This window comes from Helicoverpa armigera, chromosome 17 (assembly GCF_030705265.1).
Source record: "Helicoverpa armigera isolate CAAS_96S chromosome 17, ASM3070526v1, whole genome shotgun sequence".
Taxonomy (NCBI): Eukaryota; Metazoa; Arthropoda; class Insecta; order Lepidoptera; family Noctuidae; genus Helicoverpa; species Helicoverpa armigera.
Genome location: NC_087136.1, coordinates 11197802 through 11221569, shown reverse-complemented (window position 1 = coordinate 11221569; position 23768 = coordinate 11197802). Strand labels below are relative to the sequence as shown.

General features: G+C 38.0%; 1 protein-coding gene across 1 annotated transcript; it reads right to left on the bottom strand.

Moving 5' to 3' along the window:
- Nucleotides 1–11738: 11738 nt before the first annotated feature.
- LOC135118051 (uncharacterized) lies at nucleotides 11739–14273 on the bottom strand. The gene is made up of 2 exons (XM_064038980.1): nucleotides 13043–14273; nucleotides 11739–12790 (listed from the first exon to the last, which is right to left on the bottom strand). The coding sequence occupies exons 1-2, from the start codon at nucleotides 14271–14273 to the stop codon at nucleotides 11739–11741; spliced, it is 2283 nt and encodes a 760-aa protein (XP_063895050.1).
- Nucleotides 14274–23768: the final 9495 nt, after the last annotated feature.

Sequence of the window (23768 nt, the reverse complement as noted above, 5' to 3'; positions counted from 1 at the left end):
TAATCGCTAGTTGCACTGCCGGCCCCATCAGATTACGTCGTGAACATACACGCGTTGCAGGGATTTGCTCCCCTAGTGTACTGTTGTGGCCGTGATTTGAGTGGTTTGTGGGAATGTTAGTTTGGGGTTTATGACTGGTTAATATCTTTTTAATTAGCTACGTATTATCTGCGATTTTTTTCGTGTTCATTTTTGTATGGAAAGGAGTTTAAGCTTTTAATATTACAATTTAGATTTTGTAGGTTAACCCAAATAAAAATTAAGTGACTTAAAGATTACGCAAGGCATGTAAGATTTGCCAAAATCAGTCTATATCAGCAACAAGTTCGAAAGGAGAGTAACAAATGAAGCCTTCATAAAAACAAGCACTGAAATGTCCGTACAATCAGACAAATCACAGTCACCTTACTCGACAAGGATTAGCCGTGAGCGGGTGCAAGTCGCGCTAAATTGTAGTGTAGTGTGCGTGGAGCTTTATGTAGAGGGTGCCAGAACACACGCTTTAAATTCTATGGGGTGTAAGGGGGAGTGCACACGTCAGGCTCACCTGCACGCAGCCGAAACGTTGCGGTGTTACCACCGTGTGTACCTGCCTTAGGAGCTAATGGAATCTAGGTAACGTTCCGATACGTAGGTCGGAGGTCAACTTGTAGTCGGATTTTGAAGTGTATTTTCGTGTGGGTGGTATAGGTCAGTTCTATTTGTGGTCAGTGATAATTTTGCTGAACAACTTGATTTTAAAACATGCTGATAAGTGATAATGGTTTTCTTTGCAAATGAATACGATAATCTTCTTATCAATTATTATTCACTCTTTTCAAGACATAAGTCTCACATGCCAATAACATTTTTAAGTCAAGAACCTAGTGGGTTTTGTAAACCATAATTACAAGTATGTCAATACCACCAGTGCAGTAGTAAATTGGGTTCACCGTAATCATATTCCCACATTGATGTCGAAAACACATCACAACTGTATGCACGTACTATTGCGTTCAGTTCACCGCGACCAATAACTGAATATTCATATTGCAGGTAACCAGCTCACGACAGCACTATAACAACAATTTTACGTTAAACTGTTTTTACAAAGCCATCCGCAGCCTTATTGCAGTATACTACAGATTTTAACATAAAGATTATCTGCAAAAATCACAATTCTGAATTATATCGACCACAGTTGGAATTTCGACTCTACAGGTTGAGTAATAAGGTTGGTTGTTGCGTGTGGGGGGATAAAAATAAGGATGGTTCCAGGCCTTCCCCTGGGATATTACAGCAGGTAATATGGATGCCGACAGTGAGGCAACGCGATTGGAGTTCTGTTAACTTTGCCTACTGCCTCCTGGGCTCTTGATTATGTTGGTTTTGGGAATCTATTGCCGTGCGGATTTGGATAGGATTATTGTTTGATAGTAGTTTTTGTTTTGTAGCTTTGGTTATTTATTACCACAAAAATTGTCTTACCTCCCCACTCAGAGACATTTAATGGTTACTTAAGCCATTTCTTAGTGAAGGATTTGTATGACATTGCGTCACTAAGGAGTGACTTATGTAATCATTAAATGTCTCTGAGTGGGGAGGTAAGTAGGTTTCAGAATGTTTGACAATCACTGTTCAAATTGTATGTAAGGTGTAGTTAATCTAATTCTACCATTAAGAATGGAGTGCTAAATATTGCAAAAACTCCTACAATAAAGAGCGCAAATATATGGCAAACTGTGCATCACTGTCCCTACTTTACATACTACACTATAGTATACTATACGTCTATTAACATACCGGCCATTTCTTAACCAATGAACACCCAAGGATACAACAGGGTCTATTTCACACTTCAGCGACAGAGGTGTTAATCCAGTTACGAAGGACAGCATAAACCCGGCACCTCCCGTGTATCGAGGAGTCCAGAAATAAGTCCTCTATACGCGTCCACTCTTGTGCACAGTTGATAGGTTTAGCTGATTCCGTGGAAAGTTGCCTCTCATAGTGTAGAAGGATTTGGAGAATATTCTGAATAGAGTACGATGTGTATAAACTGTTATTTAGTAATTCAGTACAGAGGTGAAGAGCATTTTTGCAGCATTTTGGCATCCTTCTCTTGTGAATTTCAAAAAAACAAAAACGAAATTCTGAACCGTTGGCAATTTTTTTTTTAATAAATAGGAAAACAGCTATATCAAAACTTAACAAGAGCAAGAAGTCATAGACGACAGGGAGCCAATTAGAAGTTAAAGCACTTATAAATTAATCTTAAAGGTAAGCATACAAGCCTTCATTGATGTGACAGAATATTAACACATTAAACTATTCAAATACTACGAAGCTAATACAAATCAAACACATTACATAACGTTGACTTCTCAGCTAATATTACTTAGTGTCGAAACTCGAGTACTATTGTCTATATGAAATCCATAATTAACGTTAACGATTACTAGGTATCTTAATATCTCACGTTGTTCACGATTTAAAATATCTTCCTTGTTACTGTCCTCTCATTGGTATTAGTGATTTTTTTTTGTTTGATTAATGCTCAATCCTTCTCATTGTGAGAGGAGGCCTGTGCCCAGCAATGGGAGGATAAAAATGCTGTAACAGTAACACTTTCAAGGTAAAACGGCTGAACCGATTGAGACGCAAGACTAGATCTTGCCCACATGCGAGAGGTGGTCAACTCAAGAGATAGGGAAACCGTGAAATACAACTAGTAATCTATATAAAAATCACTTTATAACTATTTTATCCCGTGCCGTTAAAACCTCTAGCTTTAAAGCATAAACGAAAGCAAAACTTTTTACTTTTGCTGCCTGATATTCTGAAAATATATTATGAAGTTTTGCAGTTGCCTCGAAATTCATTTAAAAAGTAAAGTAAATCTGATGGACTTAATTTAGTAACGCAAACTCGCTGCAGGATGGTTTCAAAATAAAATATATTACTTCAGTGAAGCTTTTATGGAGTACGTAAATGTTTTTTTCCGGGTAACTGAAAAAATATTGATAACAGTTACTTAGGAAAAATCCATTTTCGGTATTGCTAGCAGATGGTTTCTTTCTTGTCTTCTCAAATGTATAATTATAACAAACATTCTTTTATTTGTGAGAAATCATCAAAAGACCCCTCCCGCTGAGGGTGCAGCGTGAGGGAGTATCAGACCTTAACTGACTAAACCCACCATGTTCCTACTTGAGTGAGCTCATGACTCAAATCTAGACACACGGCAGTGTGTCCGCCAAGTTCGAGCAAAAAAAGCGACACACCGGCCGTGGGTTATATTACACGAACCATTTCGGGCCAAATTCGACCCCCCTGTAACTCAAAATCTATTTTATTTACGCATATCAAATTTCTAGTATCTGTTGAGACCCCCTCACTTATCTAAAATACAAAATTTCATTAATATACCTATTGTAGGTCTTGAGATATTGACGTCAGAAAATCGCTATTTTTACTATACACTCACTGACTGACTGACTCACTCATCAAAAACCTAGACCACTTCCAATGGTCGTATTGACTTGAAATTTGGCATGGAGGTAGGTCTTTATGTCAAGGTAAAGGGAAAAATCTGAAAATGGCCAAGTGTGAGTCGGTTTCAAAATAATGAAGGTGTAAAATACCCAGTGTAAATTTATACCCCTAAGGAACTAAAACGAACTAAATTTATCTATATTTATATAATATATCTTCGAATGGTCGTACCGATCTGAAATTCGTTACAAAGGTTTGTATTTAGTCAAAGTAAAAATCTGAAAACGGCCAAGTGTGAGTCACTTTCGAAAATAACGAATGTGTAACTTTGATCCACGAACATAATATATGATAACATGTCATGTCAGTCAGTTGGTAAATCTAGTCCATTTAGTTAATCTAGTTCATTTCTTTGTAAGAAGCATAGTGCATATTTAAAAATCTGAAAGATAGTATAAATAAGACATTTACTTAACTAACTTAATCATAAGAAAAAAATAAAATAAACAGCCTTACAAAAATAAATGAAATCCCACCCAAAACAAAAATGTGAAAGACTGCCAAGTTCGATAATATGGGAATGCTTCGCCTATAAAAGAAGTGAGATCTGAATAAGTACCAAGTTCCATACACATACCTCAGTTAAAAATAGTTACTTTTTAATGATGATTACTTGGCAAGTTTTAATAGAAAATTAAATACTTGATTCATTGCGTTTAGTAGGTTTGTAACAAGGTGTGTGAAAACTTGCCAAGTAACATCATTAAAAAGTAACTATTTTTAACTGAGGTATGTGTATGGAACTTGGTACTTATTCAGATCTCACTTCTTTTATAGGCGAAGCATTCCCATATTATCGAACTTGGCAGTCTTTCACATTTTTGTTTTGGGTGGGATAATATGTATATAAGTAAATGAAATACTTTAAATTAACTAAGTATCTCTAATCTGAATCCAACTTAGAAAGTAACGTCTAAGAAAAGTATTATACACTTCTGGACACATCTATAGGCCCACCTTGTGTTTTCAATTTCGTTTGGTCCTAGCTAAATTTTTATATTAGGTCCAGCAAAAGGTTTTTATGCAGTTTTGAACCTTGCACATTCACAATTTCATTCAATAGTCTTTTTTTGAATTTCGAATACAGAATTTAAAGAAACAAGAGACAATTTAGAGCCTGCTTGTTGATATCAAACAATCGATTATTAAGAAAACTTGGTTTTATTGGTTTACTTGGATTTAATTCTTGAAAAAGTGATTGATATCGTTGGTTTTGCAACAAACATTACTTATTCTTAACATTAAGGTGAGGTTCTCTCAATAATCTATGGATATTTCACCTGAAATCGCCGCCCAAGCTGTGGCACTTATTCAGGCCGGACACAGCCAAAGAAACGTGAGTGCTCAACTTAATTTAAGTCGATCTGCGGTCCGAAATGTTTATTGGAGGTACCTAGAGACTGGCGGCTTTGTTCGTCGCCAAGGAAGGCCATGATCTCGGGTCACAACTGAAAGGCAGGATCGATTCATCGTGACGACCAGTTTGAGAAATCGTCACCTTACCTCCATTGAGATACAAAAACAACTTCGCGACTTCCACAGAGTTTCTGTGAGTGCTCGAACTGTTCGGAGAAGGTTAAAAGAACACGATATGGTACCACACAAGCCAGCTAATGGGCCCAAACTAACGCGAGCCCACCGAACAGCGCGCCTTCATTTCGCACGCAGTCATTTAAATTCGAGACACCAAGATTGGAGCCGTGTACTCTTTTCTGATGAGTCTAAAATTGTGTTACATGGCAATGATGGAAGGAAGAAGGTCTACCGACGTAAGGGAGAGCGTTTCGGACAATGCTGCTTTGAAGAGAGGGTTGCTTATGGCGGTGGCTCAAGGACTGTCTGGGGCGGTATATCCGCGAGCGGCAAAACTAAACTTGAGGTTGTTACAGGACCACGGCTGCCAACATTAAATGCTGAAAGGTACATTCGTGAGTGCTTAGGACCTCACGTGATACCATACGCGGACTATGTGGGCCCAAATTTCCTTTTTATGCATGATAATGCAAGAGCCCATGCGGCCGGCATCGTCAGGGAATATCTTCGGGATGTGAATATCACAGTTATGGACTGGCCAGCCAGAAGCCCAGACATGAACCCCATTGAGCACATGTAGGACGAGCTAAAAAGACGTGTTAGGGCTCGTCAGCCAGTTGCCCAGACGATGCAGGTGTTGAAAACTGCCATAGAAGAGGAATTGGAGATGATCCCTCAAAACTTCATAGAGCGGTTGATAAACTCTATGTCTAATCGTATGAGAGCTGTGGTAGATGCCCATGGAGGCAACACACGTTATTAAATTAAACCTTTATTTGATAAAACATGTTTTTTATTCAAAAATCAATCGCCTTTAACGAGGCACATATCCGACTTGTTAGGCGTAGCTCCATGTCGTATGGTATTCTGAATTCAAATTTAAAACAATACGATCGAAAAAGAAGGTAAAATGTATCAGGTTTAAAACTGCATCATCAGTTTTTGTTCAATCTAGCAATAATATTTCGGTAGGGGCCATCGAAACCTAAACTCTAAGGTGGGCCAATAGATGTGTCCAGAAGTGTAAATTAATATTGATAGCTAGGTATACTTTCCCTCAAGTTAACAAATCTCGCACAGATATCGCAATACTTAACATTTTTCGAAATTGTTCAAAGATCAAAGCATTGAAAGCGACATGAAACAAAATTGGATTTTCCCTCACAAAATACATTCCACCTATGTATACGGAAATAATGAAATCTGACCGTCTTTTGTTTGCCATCGATACACATTTACGTAGGAAATAAAACTTGTGGAAATATCCGATTCAAGGGGTTTTTCTACTCGTATAATATGCAAACCAACATTCTGTGTATTATGTTAACTAATTTTAAACTATTTTTTTTATTGATAAAGTTTTGTCGTTCTTGTCACTTTTGCATAAAATACACACATGATTTTCTAAGTTAAGTGCGATCATTATTATCATCATCTGCCTAGCTTCCCAAATATATCTTGATCGGCTTCCGATTTTACGTGGAGCGACTGCCAATCTGACCTCATTGTCAGACTTTGTGGCTCCTGTCTAACTCATCATACTTGATCGATAGACTTGTAACTGTTGCTTAGCTTAAATTTAGATATAAATAAAACAATTGAATAATAAGTCCTATATCATCTAATACAGAAACAAGAACAATTTCATGATAACCTACATTTTTAACCTTAATAAAAGAGAAGAAAGTAGCTCAACTTGATAAAAGATATATCTATAAATAAATACATAATGAAAAGCGTATCGAGAGCACTTTGTCAAAAGCCAGGTTAATGGGTTGGTAATCCCTTGATTGAGATCTGTTACAGTCGAGATTGACTCGAATATACGTATTTAGGTTAAATATCATTATGTTGCCGAAATATTATCCGAGAGATTACGTTAATGAGATCAAGATTTTTATGTCAAGTAATATGGGAATATTTTGGTTCATTCACTGATCTGAATGATATCTAATTAGCGTACGTGGTGAGGTTAGTTATAGTAAGATGGTTTTTCACCCGCATCCTGTGGAAACTATATCATGGATTCGGATTAAAAGTATTCTGTAGCCTTCCTAGGTATATAGGCTAACTAACACGGACATAGTTTTTCAAATTGGCCTAGTGGTTCCTAAGATTTAGCGTGTTAATCAAACAACCAAACTCTTCAGCTTTACAATTTGTGTATGGATTGTTCTTCTTATGTGACTTTGATTCCTTCATTCACCTGGAAGTTTTCTGTTACAATAAGGTACAAATAATTTTTATCTGGAACTGTATCCAGGTATTAAAACCGCATGTTCCCAGCGGCTGTAGCCTCGACATAAATTATGAACAAGCCAAGATTGCAATAGTACATAAATAATGATAGATGTTAACCCGTCCGCCCTTATTACTCCGGAAAATATGAAGCGGTTTAATAATTCTCTTGAAATATTATAAACATCTTGAGCAGGAAAAATGCTTGGCTTGAAGACTCATTTCCGTGGTACAGGTTTCAGGAAACCAAGTTTTTTTACCTGGATAAACCGTTTTGTAATCTCCGTATTACTAGACGATAAAATAATTTGTAGTTCGTAGTTGTAGGCTAAGTTTGAAAATTCTTAGTAAACGTTGTTTAAAGAAATTGAAGTTTATGTTATTGGTAAACTTGGACCTAAGATCAACAGACAATCAATAATTTTGAGAATATAATTTAATTTTTTTTACCCCTTTTACTCCATAAAATTTTTCGTTATTTTGATAACGCAAATGTTAAGGACATGTTAAACATCAGACATATATTTCGTAAACAAAATGATGGCGGTTATGATTCGCTGTCCAAACGACGGACTAATATTAATCGCTCCAATTTCCATCTTTTCTGAACGTTAATCACGTTCGCTGACGGTCCCACATGATACCCGGTGGTCTGTACCACGAGACACTAAACATACAGAAGACCAATTCTCACTTATAATACCACAAGAGCTTCAAAATTATCGGGTATTTTCCGATAGGTTCGTTGCAAACAAATGAAGGAGTCAAGTTTTTCAGGTTAAAAAATCACGAGCGCGAAGCGCGAGTGATTTTTCCTGGAAAACTTGACGACTTTATTTGTTTGCAGGGAACCTTGAGGGAAATGCCAGAGAATTTTGAAGCTCGTGTGGTATTCGGGGGATTATTTTTCCGTCCCAAATGTCGGCCACAACCTGTCAGTTTGACATAGCAACGACCAGAGAAAATATTCAAAAAATTATCAGTATAATACCATGTAGGTTGTACCACGTGACGTCGAATGGTGCAATTCTATTGGTCGATATTTGGGTCGGAAAAATAATCATACAAATTCAAAAACGTACAGCTGTACATATTAACTCGTGTGTAAACTCGTAGTCAGAAAAAACTAGAACAAACGTCAGAAAAAAAAATCCTATGATACCAAAGTTGTCCCCTACGTCTTCAAAGTAGGGTTAAGAAAAACAACAAAATTAAAAAACGTTTCTCACTGTTGAGTTTTCAAATACACTGAAGTAATACTTCTGTCAAATACCCCACCAGTGTCCACGTATATATTTATAGAGAACATTTAAGGGTTTTGTCCCCTTTGTCCCTTTGGTGTGCGTTGGCTCGGAAACACCTAGCGATCCCAGATAAAGTCGCTCGCATAGAAAGTAAAAAAATAATACCAATTCTCCTTCCTCGCTGTGTTGGGAAACGTCCATGTCAGCAGGTTTGTTTTCTTGGGCTGCGGTCGAATTCCGTGCACTCGAGTGTAATTTTATTTGGTCTAAGACAGCGTTTTTTTATGAAGCGTTAATGGGATGATTATGAAGGTTGAGAAGATATTTAGGTATTTATAACTGTGGTAAATTACTTCATATGTTTAAATAGTTTTGTGAGACATTCTGTCAGAAATACAGGGAGAAGTTATATTTTAGCAAAAAATCATTCTCAATAATTCAGTATCATAAAATTACGAAGTTAGTTTACACTTATCGAACCATGTAAACCACAGTGTCTCCAGTGTAATCTTATACTCATCTCCCCACAGCCAGCCCAAAAATCTTGAAACAGAACTAATTAAAACAATACTCCAATTACAATGAGCATAATATCACGAAAGTCGTTATCACGCGAGCGCAGCCGCGGCGTTTTATATGTCTGTAAGTGTTCAACTTCAGATTCATTCATTAGACTTAAAGCCCTCATTACGGCTCTGTACTGGAGTAACGCCAAACTGGTTTTGTTCTCAACTTCTACGATTATTGTCCAAGACTAAATAGTGGTGGAAGGGAAACTTGGTCAAGGATATTGGTTTGACAGGGTTTGGTTAGAAGTGTAGCAGGTAATTAATTCACATTTTACTTCTGGCATCAAGGGTATCCTGGTATATTTTCTCATATTAATATAAAAAGTGACAGTGTTCGATAAATAAGTGTGCCTCTCCGAAGTTGGCTACTAAAGACTTCACGAACTATTGAAGTACTACTGTGTTCGAGGGGCATCAAATAGTTTACTTCAGAGAGGCATAGTGATTTAACGAGAACTGTATTAAGAACCCAATGTAATTATTGTTTAGTATCGTTGACTGGTTTATGTTCTTAGGGCCAACTTTTCTTTGTCATCAAACATGTTGTCACATTAAAAGACTTTTCACATTGACTGATTTTTCAAGCAGGACAACCGCCGATGTGAAGCGACTGTAAAACTTACTTTTTAGCTTACACAAGCTTATAGTTTCAGAATCACATTTCCGTTCCAGCATTACTATATTCCAAGTAAAATACAGGCGACACTTGAGCCATTAGAAAGTGGCTATGATAGCCGTTGGTAGCCATTGGTAGCCGGCGACGTTTCACTCCGTTCCCTATCGCCTTTATGGCTGTTATACTGTTGGTAATACCCTCGGTCCGTATTACTGAAGATATTTTGCTTACCAGCTTTGTAGGTCCTTAGTAGTCAGTGGTATTTGAGTCCTAATCATCTGTGAGAATAGCGCTTTGAGTAATTTAGGCCATCATCTGTCTAAGACTTGAATGAACTGAATCGTGTCATCAAAGGCTTTCTTCTCAATATGTTTATCAATGGCCTTTTTCAGCATGTCTAAAACGAATTGCGTACGTATAACTTACAACTTAACAACAGACAGTTTATTTTCTATTCAATATGAATGACTAACCTATTAGAAAATGAGCCTCTTCAATAACCAGCTACATCTTAGATCACTCAAAAGACCTAAACATCAAAACAGGTCGAAAGGACCGTAAATGTTCAGTTTCCATGGCATTGGTACCTCAGGGCCGACCACAAGGCCTTGTTAACCCTTCCTCGCCCGGACGACTGTACCGAATAATTAATTCTATGGCGTCGCAAAGATGATTTAGGCCCCAACGAAGCCCATAAGTTATGCCAAAACTATACATAATAGTACCCGCACTAATTTAAGATCAACAAGGAATTGTGGCGTTTGTTTAGATGGTGGATTTAATTAAGATTTTAAGTGGTCCTTGTGAATGTGAGATTGGACAAAAGGACCAGTTGTAACAATATGTTGTGGGACGGTTCACATGTGTTTCTAGTCTGTACAATTAATCTCTGCTACTAGTGTAATTATTTTATTTTAATTGTAATGATAAATGAATGTGAAAGCCTGTACGTGAGAAAAGGGTTAGGTATTTCAAAATCTAGCCCAGATAAAGGTGTTATATTTATTAAAAGTTAATTTAATTAAAATAACTAACACTGTCAAGTAAAATACAAGGTATATAGGTTGTCTATTTAGCCTTCTGTAAATAAATCGTGTCCTTAACATATGTATATGTACTGTTTAGGATAATGTACAAGATTGCGAACTAGAACTTGAATTTGTACTTAGGTTCATGTAAATCCCTTGTGTCTGAAAGGGCCTTGGGAGGGAATGCGAAATTTGTTCCAATTTCATGATTAGGGGAACATTTTCTTAATTCCACAACAAAAGGGTCTTGATTAATTTTAGGTCTAATTTATATATACTTCCCTGCCGATTTCGGCTATGGTGACTGCTTTCAGTTATCATTGAGAGAAGAACTAGGATGATCAGCTCTTCTATGCGCCCTTTGATGGCTGCAGTACCCTATTTTATGTGTAAACGTGCGCGAGCATTGGCTGCACGTTAGGATACCGTCCACGTAGTTATAATGAATGGCTACTGGTGTTTTAGCCTTAAGAGCATCACGCTTCGCATCCAGTGCGGATTTCCTTTGCTCTTCAAAATCTTTGATCGCATTTTTAAGTAGGCCTCTCCATTCAGGGCGGCAAATGGCTTTTGTCTCCCAGTTCTGAGGATCAATGTTGCACCTTTTCATGTGTCTTTTCTGAACATCCTTGAAGCGTAAGAACTGGCCACCTTGTTTCCGTCTGCCGTTCTGGAGTTCAGAAAAGAAGATGCGCTTGGCCACCCTATCATCATCCATGCGTAAAACATGACCGCACCATCTGAGCTGTCGCCGCATCAGGTACGCTTCTATACCGCAGACATTCGCGCGTCGTAGCACTTCGGTATTTCTAATCCGATCCGACCATTTGATTTTCAGAATGTCTCTTATGCACTTTAGATGAAATCGGTCCAGCGCCCGTATATGTTTCCGATAGAGGACCCATGTTTCAGCCGAGTATAAAAGATTTGGGAGGACTATGGCCTTGTAAACGGAGATTTTGTCGAAAGCTTCAAATCATGTGTGTAAGACCTTGGCTCGTAATTTACCGAAAGCAGCTGATGCAGCGCCAATTCGATGGTTTATTTCGGCATCAAGGTCACACTTGGATGTAATTGTGCTGCCCAGATATTTGAAGGTATTCACTTGCTTCAGTTCAGTATCGCCAATGATTACCTTGATAGGTTCTGTAGCTCCTTGAGAGTCGCTTGCCATTACCTCAGTTTTCTTAACACTGATTTTTAGACCGAAACGACAACAGACTTCCTGAAGGTTAGTCATCAGGTTCTGGAGCTCTTGTGCAGAGTTGGTAACAAAACACAGATCATCAGCGTACATGATCTCCGTTATAAGAGCATGAGATACTTTAGTATATGCTTTTAATCTGGCCAGGTTGAAAAGTCCCCCATCAGTCCTGAAACGTATTTTGATTCCAGCAGAAGTTTGTTTGAGTGCTTCACTGACAACGACAGAAAAGTAGAGAGCAAACAGTGTTGGCGCAAGCACACAACCTTGTTTGACCCCACAGGTGACAGGAAAGAACTCTGACTGGTCACCATTATAGGTAACACAGCAGGTCATCTCGTCGTGCAGAAGGCGAATCATTCTCACAAACTTCTCAGGACAACCTAATTTTGCCAGTAAAGTCCAGAGGGCTTCCCTCGGCACGCAGTCAAAAGCTTTTCTAAGTCCACGAAGCACATACACAAAGGTTGGCCTTGTTCTCGGCTTTTTCCTGGAGTTGCCTGATGGAAAAGATGGCTTCGCCGGTGCCCTGTTAGGTCGAAACCCAAACTGAGTTTCTGGCAATATGGCTTCGGAGACTGGTAAAAGCCGGTTGAGAAGAACTCTGGCAAATATCTTCCCAGGGACAGAGAGGAGCGATATACCCCGGTAGGAGTTGCAGTCGGAACGGTCTCCTTTGTTTTTATACAGTGTCTGTATACGGGATATTTTAAATTCAGGTGGTATTGTTTCCTCGTTCCAAATGCGATCAAAATTTGCCAGATGTAAGTATGAAGTTGCTCCTCCGTATTTCAGCAGTTCTCCGGCGATGTTGTCAACGCCAACTGCTTTTTATTTTCTGCTCTTTGATGGCTTGAACAACTTCAGCAAAGTTAGTGGTTCAGCAAGCGACTCATTCGGCGGCAGAGGATGGATACGCCTTATATGCTCAAGATCTGCTGATCGATCTACATTGAGCAGGTGGTTAAAGTGCTCTGCCCAACGATCAAGTATATCCTGCTTAGCAGTGAGCTTTTGGGAACCATCTAGGGATCTTAACGGAGTGCAGTTTTTTATGGAAACGCCAATCAACTTACGCATTTCTTCATAGAAAGCACCTAGTTGGTGGGTATCTGCAAGCCACTGTATCTTTTTTGCCTTTTCAAGCCACCATCTATCTTTCATCTTCCTCGTTAATTTCCTTAAGGAATCACCACTACTTCGGACTTCTTGACTGGATTTATGATTTCCTTCATTACGCTTTATGAGTATACGATGCTGTTTGAATGCTTCAGTTAGGGCCCTATCATTCTGGTCAAACCAGTCCTCGTTGTTTCGTTTTTTGTATCCTATGGTTTCCGTAGCCACAGCCAGTACGGTGGATGAGATCTGTTTCCATTTTGATATTAGGTCACCTTGCTGGGCATCAAACACATCTAGCGCATCTGTTAGGCCTTTCTGGTATTTTGCTTGAAGATCTTTACAATCCAGTCGATCTAAGTTGAGAGATATTGGTTTAGCCCTGCAGGGTCTTCGTGGTTCACGAAGGCGGAGTCTCAACTTAGTTACCAAAAGCCTGTGGTCTGTCCAGCAGTGCGCGCCGCGCATAACGCGTGTGATATGCACCTGGGAGATGTCCCTTCGTCGCGTTATCGCGTAATCGAGGAGGTGCCAGTGTTTAGAACGCGGGTGCATCCAGGTGGTTTTGAATTTGTCGCGAAGCCTAAACAGAGTGTTTGTGATGGTGAGGTCGAATTGGGCACAGAGTGTGAGTAGTAATTGTCCATTACTATTCATATTGCCCACACCATTATTTCCAATCACGCCCGGCCACGACTCAGAATCTCTGCCAACCCTCGCGTTGAAATCGCCTAGCAGCAGTATTTGTTCGCTTGAACGTATGCTGGTAAGGCATTGGCAAAGTTCTTCATAAAACTGATCTTTGACACTGTCCTCGTTACTCATTGTTGGTGCGTATACGCTTATCACATTCAGGAAGTTGTCGTTTGGTAGGTGAAGGCGTAATGTGATAATGCGGTCCGAGATGTATTGTGGACATTCTGGCAGCTTTTTTACGATGGTGGATTTAATGGCAAACCCTACGCCAGCTAACCTTCGTTCACTTTGGGGTCTTCCTTTCCAGAAGAATGTATAACCACCGCCGATTTCTTCAAGTTCGCCTTGGTCAGCTAAGCGTGTTTCGCTTAAAGCTGCCACGTCTACATTGTATCGAGCAAGTTCACGTGCTACGACAGCAGTTTTACGCTCCGGGCAAAGGTTTCCGTCATTATCGATTAATGTACGCACGTTCCATGCGCCAAATGTCATAAATGATGTTTTTATCTTATTTTTCTTGTTACGTCGACCGCGAGTAATGGGGCGCCTAAGCAGCCGCGGTTGCTACTCCCCCAATTTGACGGGACAAGCACTTTTTTAGGACACCTTTTCTAGCCCCCTCCCCGGCTGAGCGGGGGAAGCAGTGCCTCCCTAAATAGGGCTGCTTCATCACCTAAGGTGCTGCCCAATCCGCACTGTTGTCCCAAGTGCAGTGCAGAAACGACCACTCTCCTTAGGCTGCCATACGTGCAGGCTTCAGACAAAGCCGGGTGTGCACCACCACCCAACCTCTCTACTTCAGCCCATCGCCGCAGGTCTTTTATCAGGATCCAGTAACCAGAAGCAGTCAGTTGCGCGTGAAATATTTAAGTATATTACTATAGATAGTATATATTAGTTATAGATACTGCTAAAATGGAAAATTTTACACTCCAACCAACAGGACCAAATTAAGTAAAGATATTTTAGGGTAGGAGTCAATAATAATAGGTCACCTATACAACGACTTTTTTAAACTAAGTGGGTACACATTTTTCACTAGAAATTTTCGCAAAAATAAAAACAAAACAATTCACAAGATCAATAATGAAACTTGCAGTAAAACAAAAACAAGTAAGACAAGATTATTTCCCGACCTCTCTGAACGAGGTCTTATAAACTATTGAAGTTGACAGCGCTTTCCTTCATCGTTTACGAGTGCTGAACTCCGGAACCCAGTTTAATGCCGCCCTGAATACAAACTGAAGAAAAACTACAACATTCTGAACAAACTGACAATGGACTTCTCAACTAATATAAATACGAACTGTATTGCTTCTTCTTTGGTCCAATTTTTCAGCATTTTAATTAGGAATGGAGTTTATTTCAGCTTTTTTTTATTTCATTCTTTAATGAACGATTACTTGGTAGAGGTCAGGCTTTATGCAGTTCACTACGTTTTTTCATAAACTACGTTATAAGTATACCACAAAGTTTTGTTCGCTGGAGAATTTTATATTTCTTTTTTCACAGCAATAAAACTTCGATAGATTGGTAAACTGTCAAAACTTCGTTGAATTTTAAGTTTCTGAATATTTTGCAACTTTCTTGTATTATTTTATGTTCCATAGTTATGGATGATGAATTGTGTACTTATTTCAATAATTTTTCAATTTTTATTTATCTTTTAAAATTGCATCTACATTAAAGTCCCGTTATTTAAACACACGAACATAAATAACGTTCCCCAAAAAATTCGTTTTTCGTGAACCAATCACTGCACGCCTTAACTCGACATCCGATGCTCGAATAAAGAAAACTTTAGAGACGTATTTAACATAACAAAAGGCACAAACGAAAATACAGCGAAAAAATCGAGAGGCGAACTCTTTAACAGACAAGACACACTTGTCAGTTAATAGGGTGTAGACAAAGGTGTTTACCATGATAAAGGAGACGAAAAAAGCGAAAAAAGCGGAAAAAGCGTAAAACCCGGAGCTAAGCTACCCAACTCTCTCGATAAGTGAAATAAGGTGCCTCGGAAGGCTGTAAGCTATTATTACGACTAAATGGAAAGCAGTTTACTGTCTAAATGGGTTCTATATCGGGGCCATCTTTGAGAATTTATTTTTTTCTCACAAAAGAGCAGTCTTTAATTTAGTGGAGATAAAAAGAGATGTTTGGGTTAAGATTTAATGCCTGAAGTTTTTCAAGATATGAAGATGTCACGATTACAGCCCGGTGTAGCGGAAGTTATATGAAGTAAAAGTCTGAATACAGGTTGTAATTAAGACCTAAGATCAGGTGTTTTAAGATGCACTAACCTATTTGTTCCACTAATCTCAGATCATATCAAACCTATAGCCGGAAACAATTTGGGCATATACTCAATCTCTGACAATCGAAATGCACTAATCAGTCATACGCACCACTTAATCACTAAACTGTGAACAGTGCACTAAGTGACATTAACAAATCGCCAATCAGAGGTCACGAGAACCACAAGTTAATACGAGATCATCCGGAATCACAGTTAATTGTCTGTTTGGTGGTAATTACCGGCAACCGCAGACATGGCTGATTAATCACCCACACCTAATCAAAGCTCAGATGCTTTGTCTTGACTGTCAAGGTCACAAACTTGCTTGGAGTTACCAACAGGTCTGTTCCTAAACTTTGTTGCAAAGCAGTAAATAGTTTTGGAAGACAGCATTTATTGCATTAGCATGTCTGACGACACATCATCGAGGTACGAGATTGTTTCTACTAAGGTTACTTCATCAAGCCTATATGGTTATTGGTTAGCCATATTTTTTTGTAAAATATGACAAAAACGATTTAAAAATATGTAAGTACATTAAACTCGAGTTTTTGATTGTGTATCTCAACGTACATTCTCAACTGACTTGTAGAAGTCTGTCTTAGCATCTTCAAACTATTTACGTGTTCTTAAATAGTTTCAATGCAGGGTTTATGGCTCGTGCGGTTTCTCAACCGCGTCAATTACAAATTATCGGTAAACCGCAGATTCAGTCAGCTGACTATATCTTCAGTCACTTATAGGCTTACTGTTTCATTCATAAATTCAAGATTTATTGAGAGTAGCTAGTAGTGAGTAAGTTATCCGCATTTAAAAGGCAATAACCCAAAGTCACAGAATCAAATACCCCTTCTGCCATTACTTTCTACATTTCTAGAGGTTTCAGGTACACTTAGGTACTTTCACCTACTAACAGCATCCAATCTAATCTTCGGTACAAAAATGGGTCACCTCTTAAAGTGACGTAACAGTCGCTAGCGGGACCATAACCCGCTAGTTTTGGTACATCCGCGAGACTCAAGCCATCGATTTGTTCCGTAAAGAGGTCGCAAGGGGGGAAATAAAAAAGCAATAAAATCTCTCGTCCCGTTATTATTTCCTGTTGTTTTGACATCTCCCCCCATCGGGGAGTTCACCCCTAGTTGAATCACTAAGTAAATACACTAGTGCTTGTTGTGATAGCGAAATGACTGCTTAGTTGAAAGTCAAAACGTGTATACATGTTGGGGAGAGGAAAAAACTGTATCATTGAATTGGTTATGTATGAGTAGTTGGAAATACTTCGAACTGGGACACAGTAACAAGAACTGATTTGAAACAGAATTTAGTGTCAAAATCAAAATCAAAAAATCAAAACTTATTTATTCAAACTTGGCTGCAAAACAGCACTTTTCGAACGTCAGAAAAAAATTACATAAGACAGCCCCCAAAACGCCCACCCTTCACCACTTCCTATGTGTTTTTGCTGGGAAGAAGAAGTGGCGCAACAAACTCCCCAGCAAAAGTGTTGGACATATTTGATAAGTTTAATATCGTTTTATTATTACAGTTACATTTGATTATTACTACTACGGTGGACAATTATTGTTGTTGTTAAAACAAGTCGAATATTATTGTTAGAATACTATGTGTGCTGTAAAAATCAACTGCATTAGAATAAATAAAATAACCTCAGCAGCTGTAGCACCTACCAGCTGATATTTTATTTTACAGAAACTTATCTGTCCAGTACTAAAACACGGATACACATCATTTTTCTCAGCGCCAACCTTCTTCATAAAAGTCGAACACACGCTTATTTTCCTCGAACCAACATGATTACGGTAAATGGACCAAACGTTTATTCGTATCCAAAAAAACGTTGGTATTTTCGACCATTCCAGTCCAATGCTGACTACCCAGTTAGGGCACTTCAATAGGGCTGTCACTCGTCCAATATCGAGCCTAGAAAAATAAACTGGGTCGTGGAACCAGGAGAAAATAATAAAAAAAATGCACCAAAAATATTGGACGAACCAGTTTTAACACCAAACATTGGACCCTGTCGTTTTATTGAAAATAAAGCATGCTATCTCAAAAAACTCCACGTCGATTTCACATGATTGGTCACTGGAAGTTTTTTTAATGAAAAAATACGGAAAGGATTGGCTCGCCTGCGGCTGAAACTAGGATTTATGGTGTATCATGGTTTGTACGAACAGGAATTTATTTGACGAATAGAGAATAGTTACTTTTATTACGCTGAATATTCAACTAATCCAATATACTGCTTCATTTACCTATTATAAATCTGTATACTGTTTCTCTTACCTAGTGTCACCAATGAGATAAAAGTAGACCTTTATTATCAATTAAATCCCCCAATAATCGATAGATATATGAAATTTTATTCAGAAATTATTACCCCAAAATGAATGATTACCAAAGCAAGGCCGGACGATAAAAACAAGTCATTTAACCAAACGATTACGTAAACGCCTGTCAATGAAATTGGCCCTTACTAGGTTATAAGTTTCGTGTATACCTTAACGAACTCAGAGGCAATATCCTACCTTATGCAGATAGATTCGTGAAGGCAACGACCCTAAAATAGTTCAATTGGCAACCCTAAACTACTCCTTAGAGGAACTACAAATTAGAGGAGCGTAAGGACCTTTAATTTGTCGACAGACGATTGACGCGACTATTGCGACAATCGCACGATCGTACGACTAAGTTCTCGAAGGAATTCCCTTGCAGCCCTCCTGAAAAAGTTTGTTTCGGGTAATTAAGTGTTGTATTGGGGCTAAATAAGCTTTACGAGCAAATTGTACGAAGTTAGCTTCTTGTTTTAGAAGGAGTTTTGGGGTAGCATTTGGGTCTTACGAATTAGGTATAGCTACGAGCATTAATATTGCAATGTTTCTGTAGTTCTTAGCAATATTGTGAAGATTTGCGGCAGTAGGATCGTCATTGATATTTAAGAAAAGTTTGACATTTTTGGCGATTTCAACTTTGGCAGAAACGGCGAAACAATAACCGAGAGAGTATGTATCTGTATCCAAGCCCCTATCTATCCATATTTGCGTAGTTGTCAAGGACATATTCTAGGGTTAAAAACCTAAAAATATTCACCCAGCTCCACATCAAAAGAACCATTCACAAAAATAAGTAACGCAATTAAACAAACGAGTTAATTGTATTAATAAAGCAAACTTCTAACATCAAAACTACAAACAAAATCCCACTGAAATGATTCTCCTGAAACTGTGAATACAGCTGAAGTTTGTAATTCAGCACATTACGCCAGTCCACATGAGTTGAACGTTAAATAAATTACACATGTTCACTTGTTTACCATTTCAGTGTAATTTAATAAGGGTTTTATTTCAATGTTGGCAGGACCGGAATTAATTTGTCCTACATACAAATTAAGGTAATGTTATGTTTAGATGCCTGGAAAGATGGACTGAAATAGAATTGTGGTTTCTTTAGGACTTATTTTTTCGAAAATGTTTGCTGAACCTATTATAGATCCGAAAGTGGTTACATACACTTTTACACAGAAGAGCTGAGCCGACTGTGATGAAAATGTGAAACGGAATAAGATAGTACTATGAAGAAGGGTAATTTTTATTCTTATTTTTACATTGTTCCCTCAACGAACGCGGACTAATAAGTCATCATCCTCCGAGCCTTTTTCCCAAACTATGTTGGGGTCGGCTTCCAGTCTAACCGGATGTAGCTGAGTACCAGTGCTTTACAAGAAGCGACTGCCCTGCCTGACCTCCTCAACCCAGTTACCCAGGCAACCCGATACCCCTTGGTTAGACTGGTGTCAGACTTACTGGCTTCTGACTACCCGTAACGACTGCCAAGGATGTTCAATGACAGCCGGGACCTACAGTTTAACGTGCCATCCAAAACACAATCATTGGTGTCTAAGATATACTTAGAAAGTACATACAAACTTAGAAAAGTTGCATTGGTACTTGCCTGACCTGGAATCGAACCCGCGCCCTCTTACTCGAGAGGTTGGTTCTTTGCCCACTAGGCCACCACGACTTTTACTACGGACTAATAAGTCTAGTAAATAAATAAAATAGTTCTGATTCAATTGAATAATACACAACATGTTACTTAAAACCATTAATCTGGGCTTTATAAGATTACTTATACTCCTTTGTATCTATAATACGTGATGTGAATCTTAAAAGATTTACATTTGCTAACTCAATTTTATTTTCTTCAAAAGGATCTAAAATCATGTTTTAAATATAATCCGTATTAAGTAGTAAACTATAAACATTTAATAACTTTTGAAAGCAACTTCAAACGAAATATTTTACTACAGATTTACCTGATATCTTGCAGTAACCCTTTCAAAATGAATAAATGATAAAAAACGTTGTAGAAAAATAAGCGACACCTAAAAACCCTTCAAACACCCAACTATTAACACAGCCAGCTTCCCATTAAAATCCAAAAATTGTTCGTACCCTCTATTAGAAGTAATTTATGACCCTCAAGTTGCGGGCCCAGTCGTAAGCGACAGAAGGCGTCGCTATAGCACTCAAGGTCAACACAACTTATATTAAACTGGACCCTAGGCCTGGCGTTAAGGCCCTCGCCGTCTTTAATCCTTAAGTTTTGGTTCGTTTCCCATTGATTTATGGGTACTCAATAAGTTCAGTCTAGAAAGCTAGTTTTGGGAGCCCTACGACTCGTAGGCTCGTAGGCTACGAGTCTCCTAAAACTAAGTACTCGTAAAAGATTTGTGCTGTTATTGTTACTGAAAAGTCAAGTAGATGACACGTGTTTAAAGATTTTTTTTCTTTAACTTTTTTGTAATAACACAGCAGCAGTGCATAATGTTTTTTTCCTAATTTCACTAGTGCTAATGATCGCTGCGACTACGCTGAGTTAAAAAAGCTGGAATACATTTTTGTAAACCAATAGAGCTATGCGCGAAGACATATATAAACATATAGCAATTTCTAACATGCAAACTTCAGGGAGATGCCGAAAATCGATCTCAGTGGCGTGCACTTGGAGAGGCCTATGTCCAGCAGTGGACTGCGATAGGCTGATGATGATGATGATGAAACTTCAGGGAGAGTAAAATTATACAAGTAAGTTTAAAAACATTTATGGCATCTAAAACCCTGTCAGTTAAACAACATAGAAATTGGGTAAAAAGTGATTGGCAGGAGGCCTACTTCGTATTCAAAGTACCATCACGCACTCACTCCTAACGCCCAGTTTGAAAGGTGCACGATTGGCGAACATTGTTAGCACTACGTTTCCACCCAGCGTTGCCTAAAACCAATTAAAAATCGGGTGTCCGACGTACAGTTTGTATTGACAGCAACTAACTGGCATAGGCTCAGCTTTACAATTTTTTCCGTCGCATCCAAAAATTTTAGTGGATTTTATTTTTCTGTTTTTTTTTGAGATCCGTAAATGTTTTTTTGAATTCATATTGCAAAGCAATAGATTTTGTTGTTCATCGTAAAATTAGTTATGGGGTTAGCAAATAAGTTACTTTAGAACATCCTATATTTAATTATAAGAAGAAGATCTTGCAGCATTTTACCTAAAGTGTGGACCTTTATAGTTGGCATAACTGGTAATTAATAACTCTACCGTATTATTTCTGCATAAACTCAAAAGATTAAATTAATTTATCTTTTATCCCCATGAATCATTAATTTGAACGCGAAGATTACAATAAATATGGTTTATTATTTACAAGGTTATATTGGTCACTCTCAAATGTAGGTTAAAACCAGATTGCCGACGGCAACCTACAGTTGCTATGGATTAAGTATATTATGACGAAAACGCAAATAATTCGGAGAACTTGTAGACAAATAATATGTACTCAGAATATTGGTATTTCATTTAGACATCTGTTTAAAATCTGTGAAGAAGAAGAAGAATTATATCTGTGTTACCCAATTACTCTAAAACGGCTGAGTTTGATACAAAGACAGGTAAGTATATGCTACTTTTTGTCTGACATTGTTGTAGTTTCTCCGGACGCGGTTTCAAGGCATTACTGATCTTAATCTTACAACCTAATAGTAAGACATGTTACGCCAATTATTTGTCCCAACATTGGCCCCAGCCCCAACACACTGCAAACGTTGGCACAAGTTGTAAAGTAGGAGTAGTAACACTACAGGGACCGACACAAACATTCGAGCCAAATACGAACTATCCAACTACAGTCAACAGCCGTGGCGTGATATATATTATAGATTCACTACTTATGTAATGAAGAATTAGTCATTGAATGTATTGACAAACTATAGTAATATTATCAGGCTTACGGGTTTGTTTGAACGCGCTAATCTCAGCAACTTTAGGTCTGATTTAAAAAAATATTTCAGTGTTAGATAGACCACTTATCGAAAAAGGCTTCGGCTACTTTTTATCCGGGTGCGTGGAGTAGTTGCTATGGGATGCGGGTGGAGCCACTGGCCTAATCTATAGTTACGTATTTAGTAATACGACTCTAATAAGAGCAGTTGCAAACCAGTAAGGCACATATTAAGACAATTAGTAATGATTAGTATAACAAATTAAACGCATCTTCAAGTAACCTACTTCAAACTATGAACTAAATTCAGCAATCTAGATCATATACCATCAAAGCTAATACCAATAGCTATCGTCATAATTTAGTAAGCAAGTAACTTCAGCTAGAGTTACCGAGTTAAGTTGTTATACAAGTATTTCCCGCGAGTATAGTTACGATCATGACTCGCACGACAGCTGTTTAAAATTAGTGGTATAGAAACAGTATTTGGTAGAAATCTATGCTCAATATTATAAAGATGAAGAATTTGTTTCTTTCCACGCGCTTGAATTGTTAATAATTTTCTCTTACAACATAAATAAACTAGCTGCCACCAGTGGTTTACCTGCCCATTAATCTCATCGGATACTTCAGCGATCAGGATGAACTGTTATATGACGCTAAAATAGTTTTTCAAATAAGTTCAGTAATTATTGAAGAAAACGCTCACAATAAACTCTCGGCTTCATAATACTAATGCAGATTTAGCTCAAAATGAACCAAAGTTTATTTATTTAGCTTCCACGTTTATTTAGAACTAATTAAACAATCACTACGCCTAATTAACTATTACTTTAATATTATAATTATTATTCTAATCACGCATTCGCTGCACACAGCTGATGCAATCATTATTTATTCCACCGGTTAATTATTTGCATAATGCTTATTTTATAGCACAAAACAAACATACAAACAAACAATGGAATTAAATTCAATTAGTAGTGCAGCCGAACTGGCGGTAATTGAATGCTCTCAACATTCGTAATCAATTGATAATCGCATTAATTATAGTGTAACTAGGCAATTTATATGCGGACACCATCGGTGCCAGATCTAATCGATATACTGTTATTGTATAGTGGAAAAATCTATACGGGGGAAATACTATCACAACATTGACTATTTATTATATTAAATAGTTGAAATTACATGTTGTACACGTTGATTGTAAAATATTTTAAAAATAAATCAACAAACCAAACTAGATTTTCATTCTATGAAACTATGGTCCTAGTTGGTACAGTCAAGTTCAGTCGTTTCATGATTTAATATTCAGTATTTTAACTATTCAAGCGAAGCAAGACAAAACAGCAAAGACTCTTACCGTATCCTGAGTTATAGG

Excerpts from the sequence above, each read along its gene's own strand:
- LOC135118051 (XM_064038980.1), bottom strand. The coding sequence starts at position 14,273 with ATGACATTTGGCGCATGGAACGTGCGTACATTAATCGATAATGACGGA. Across the intron at positions 12,791-13,042 it reads TGCTTTCTATGAAGAAATGC|TTGGCGTTGACAACATCGCC; the intron begins GTAAGTTGATTG and ends AATAAAAAGCAG.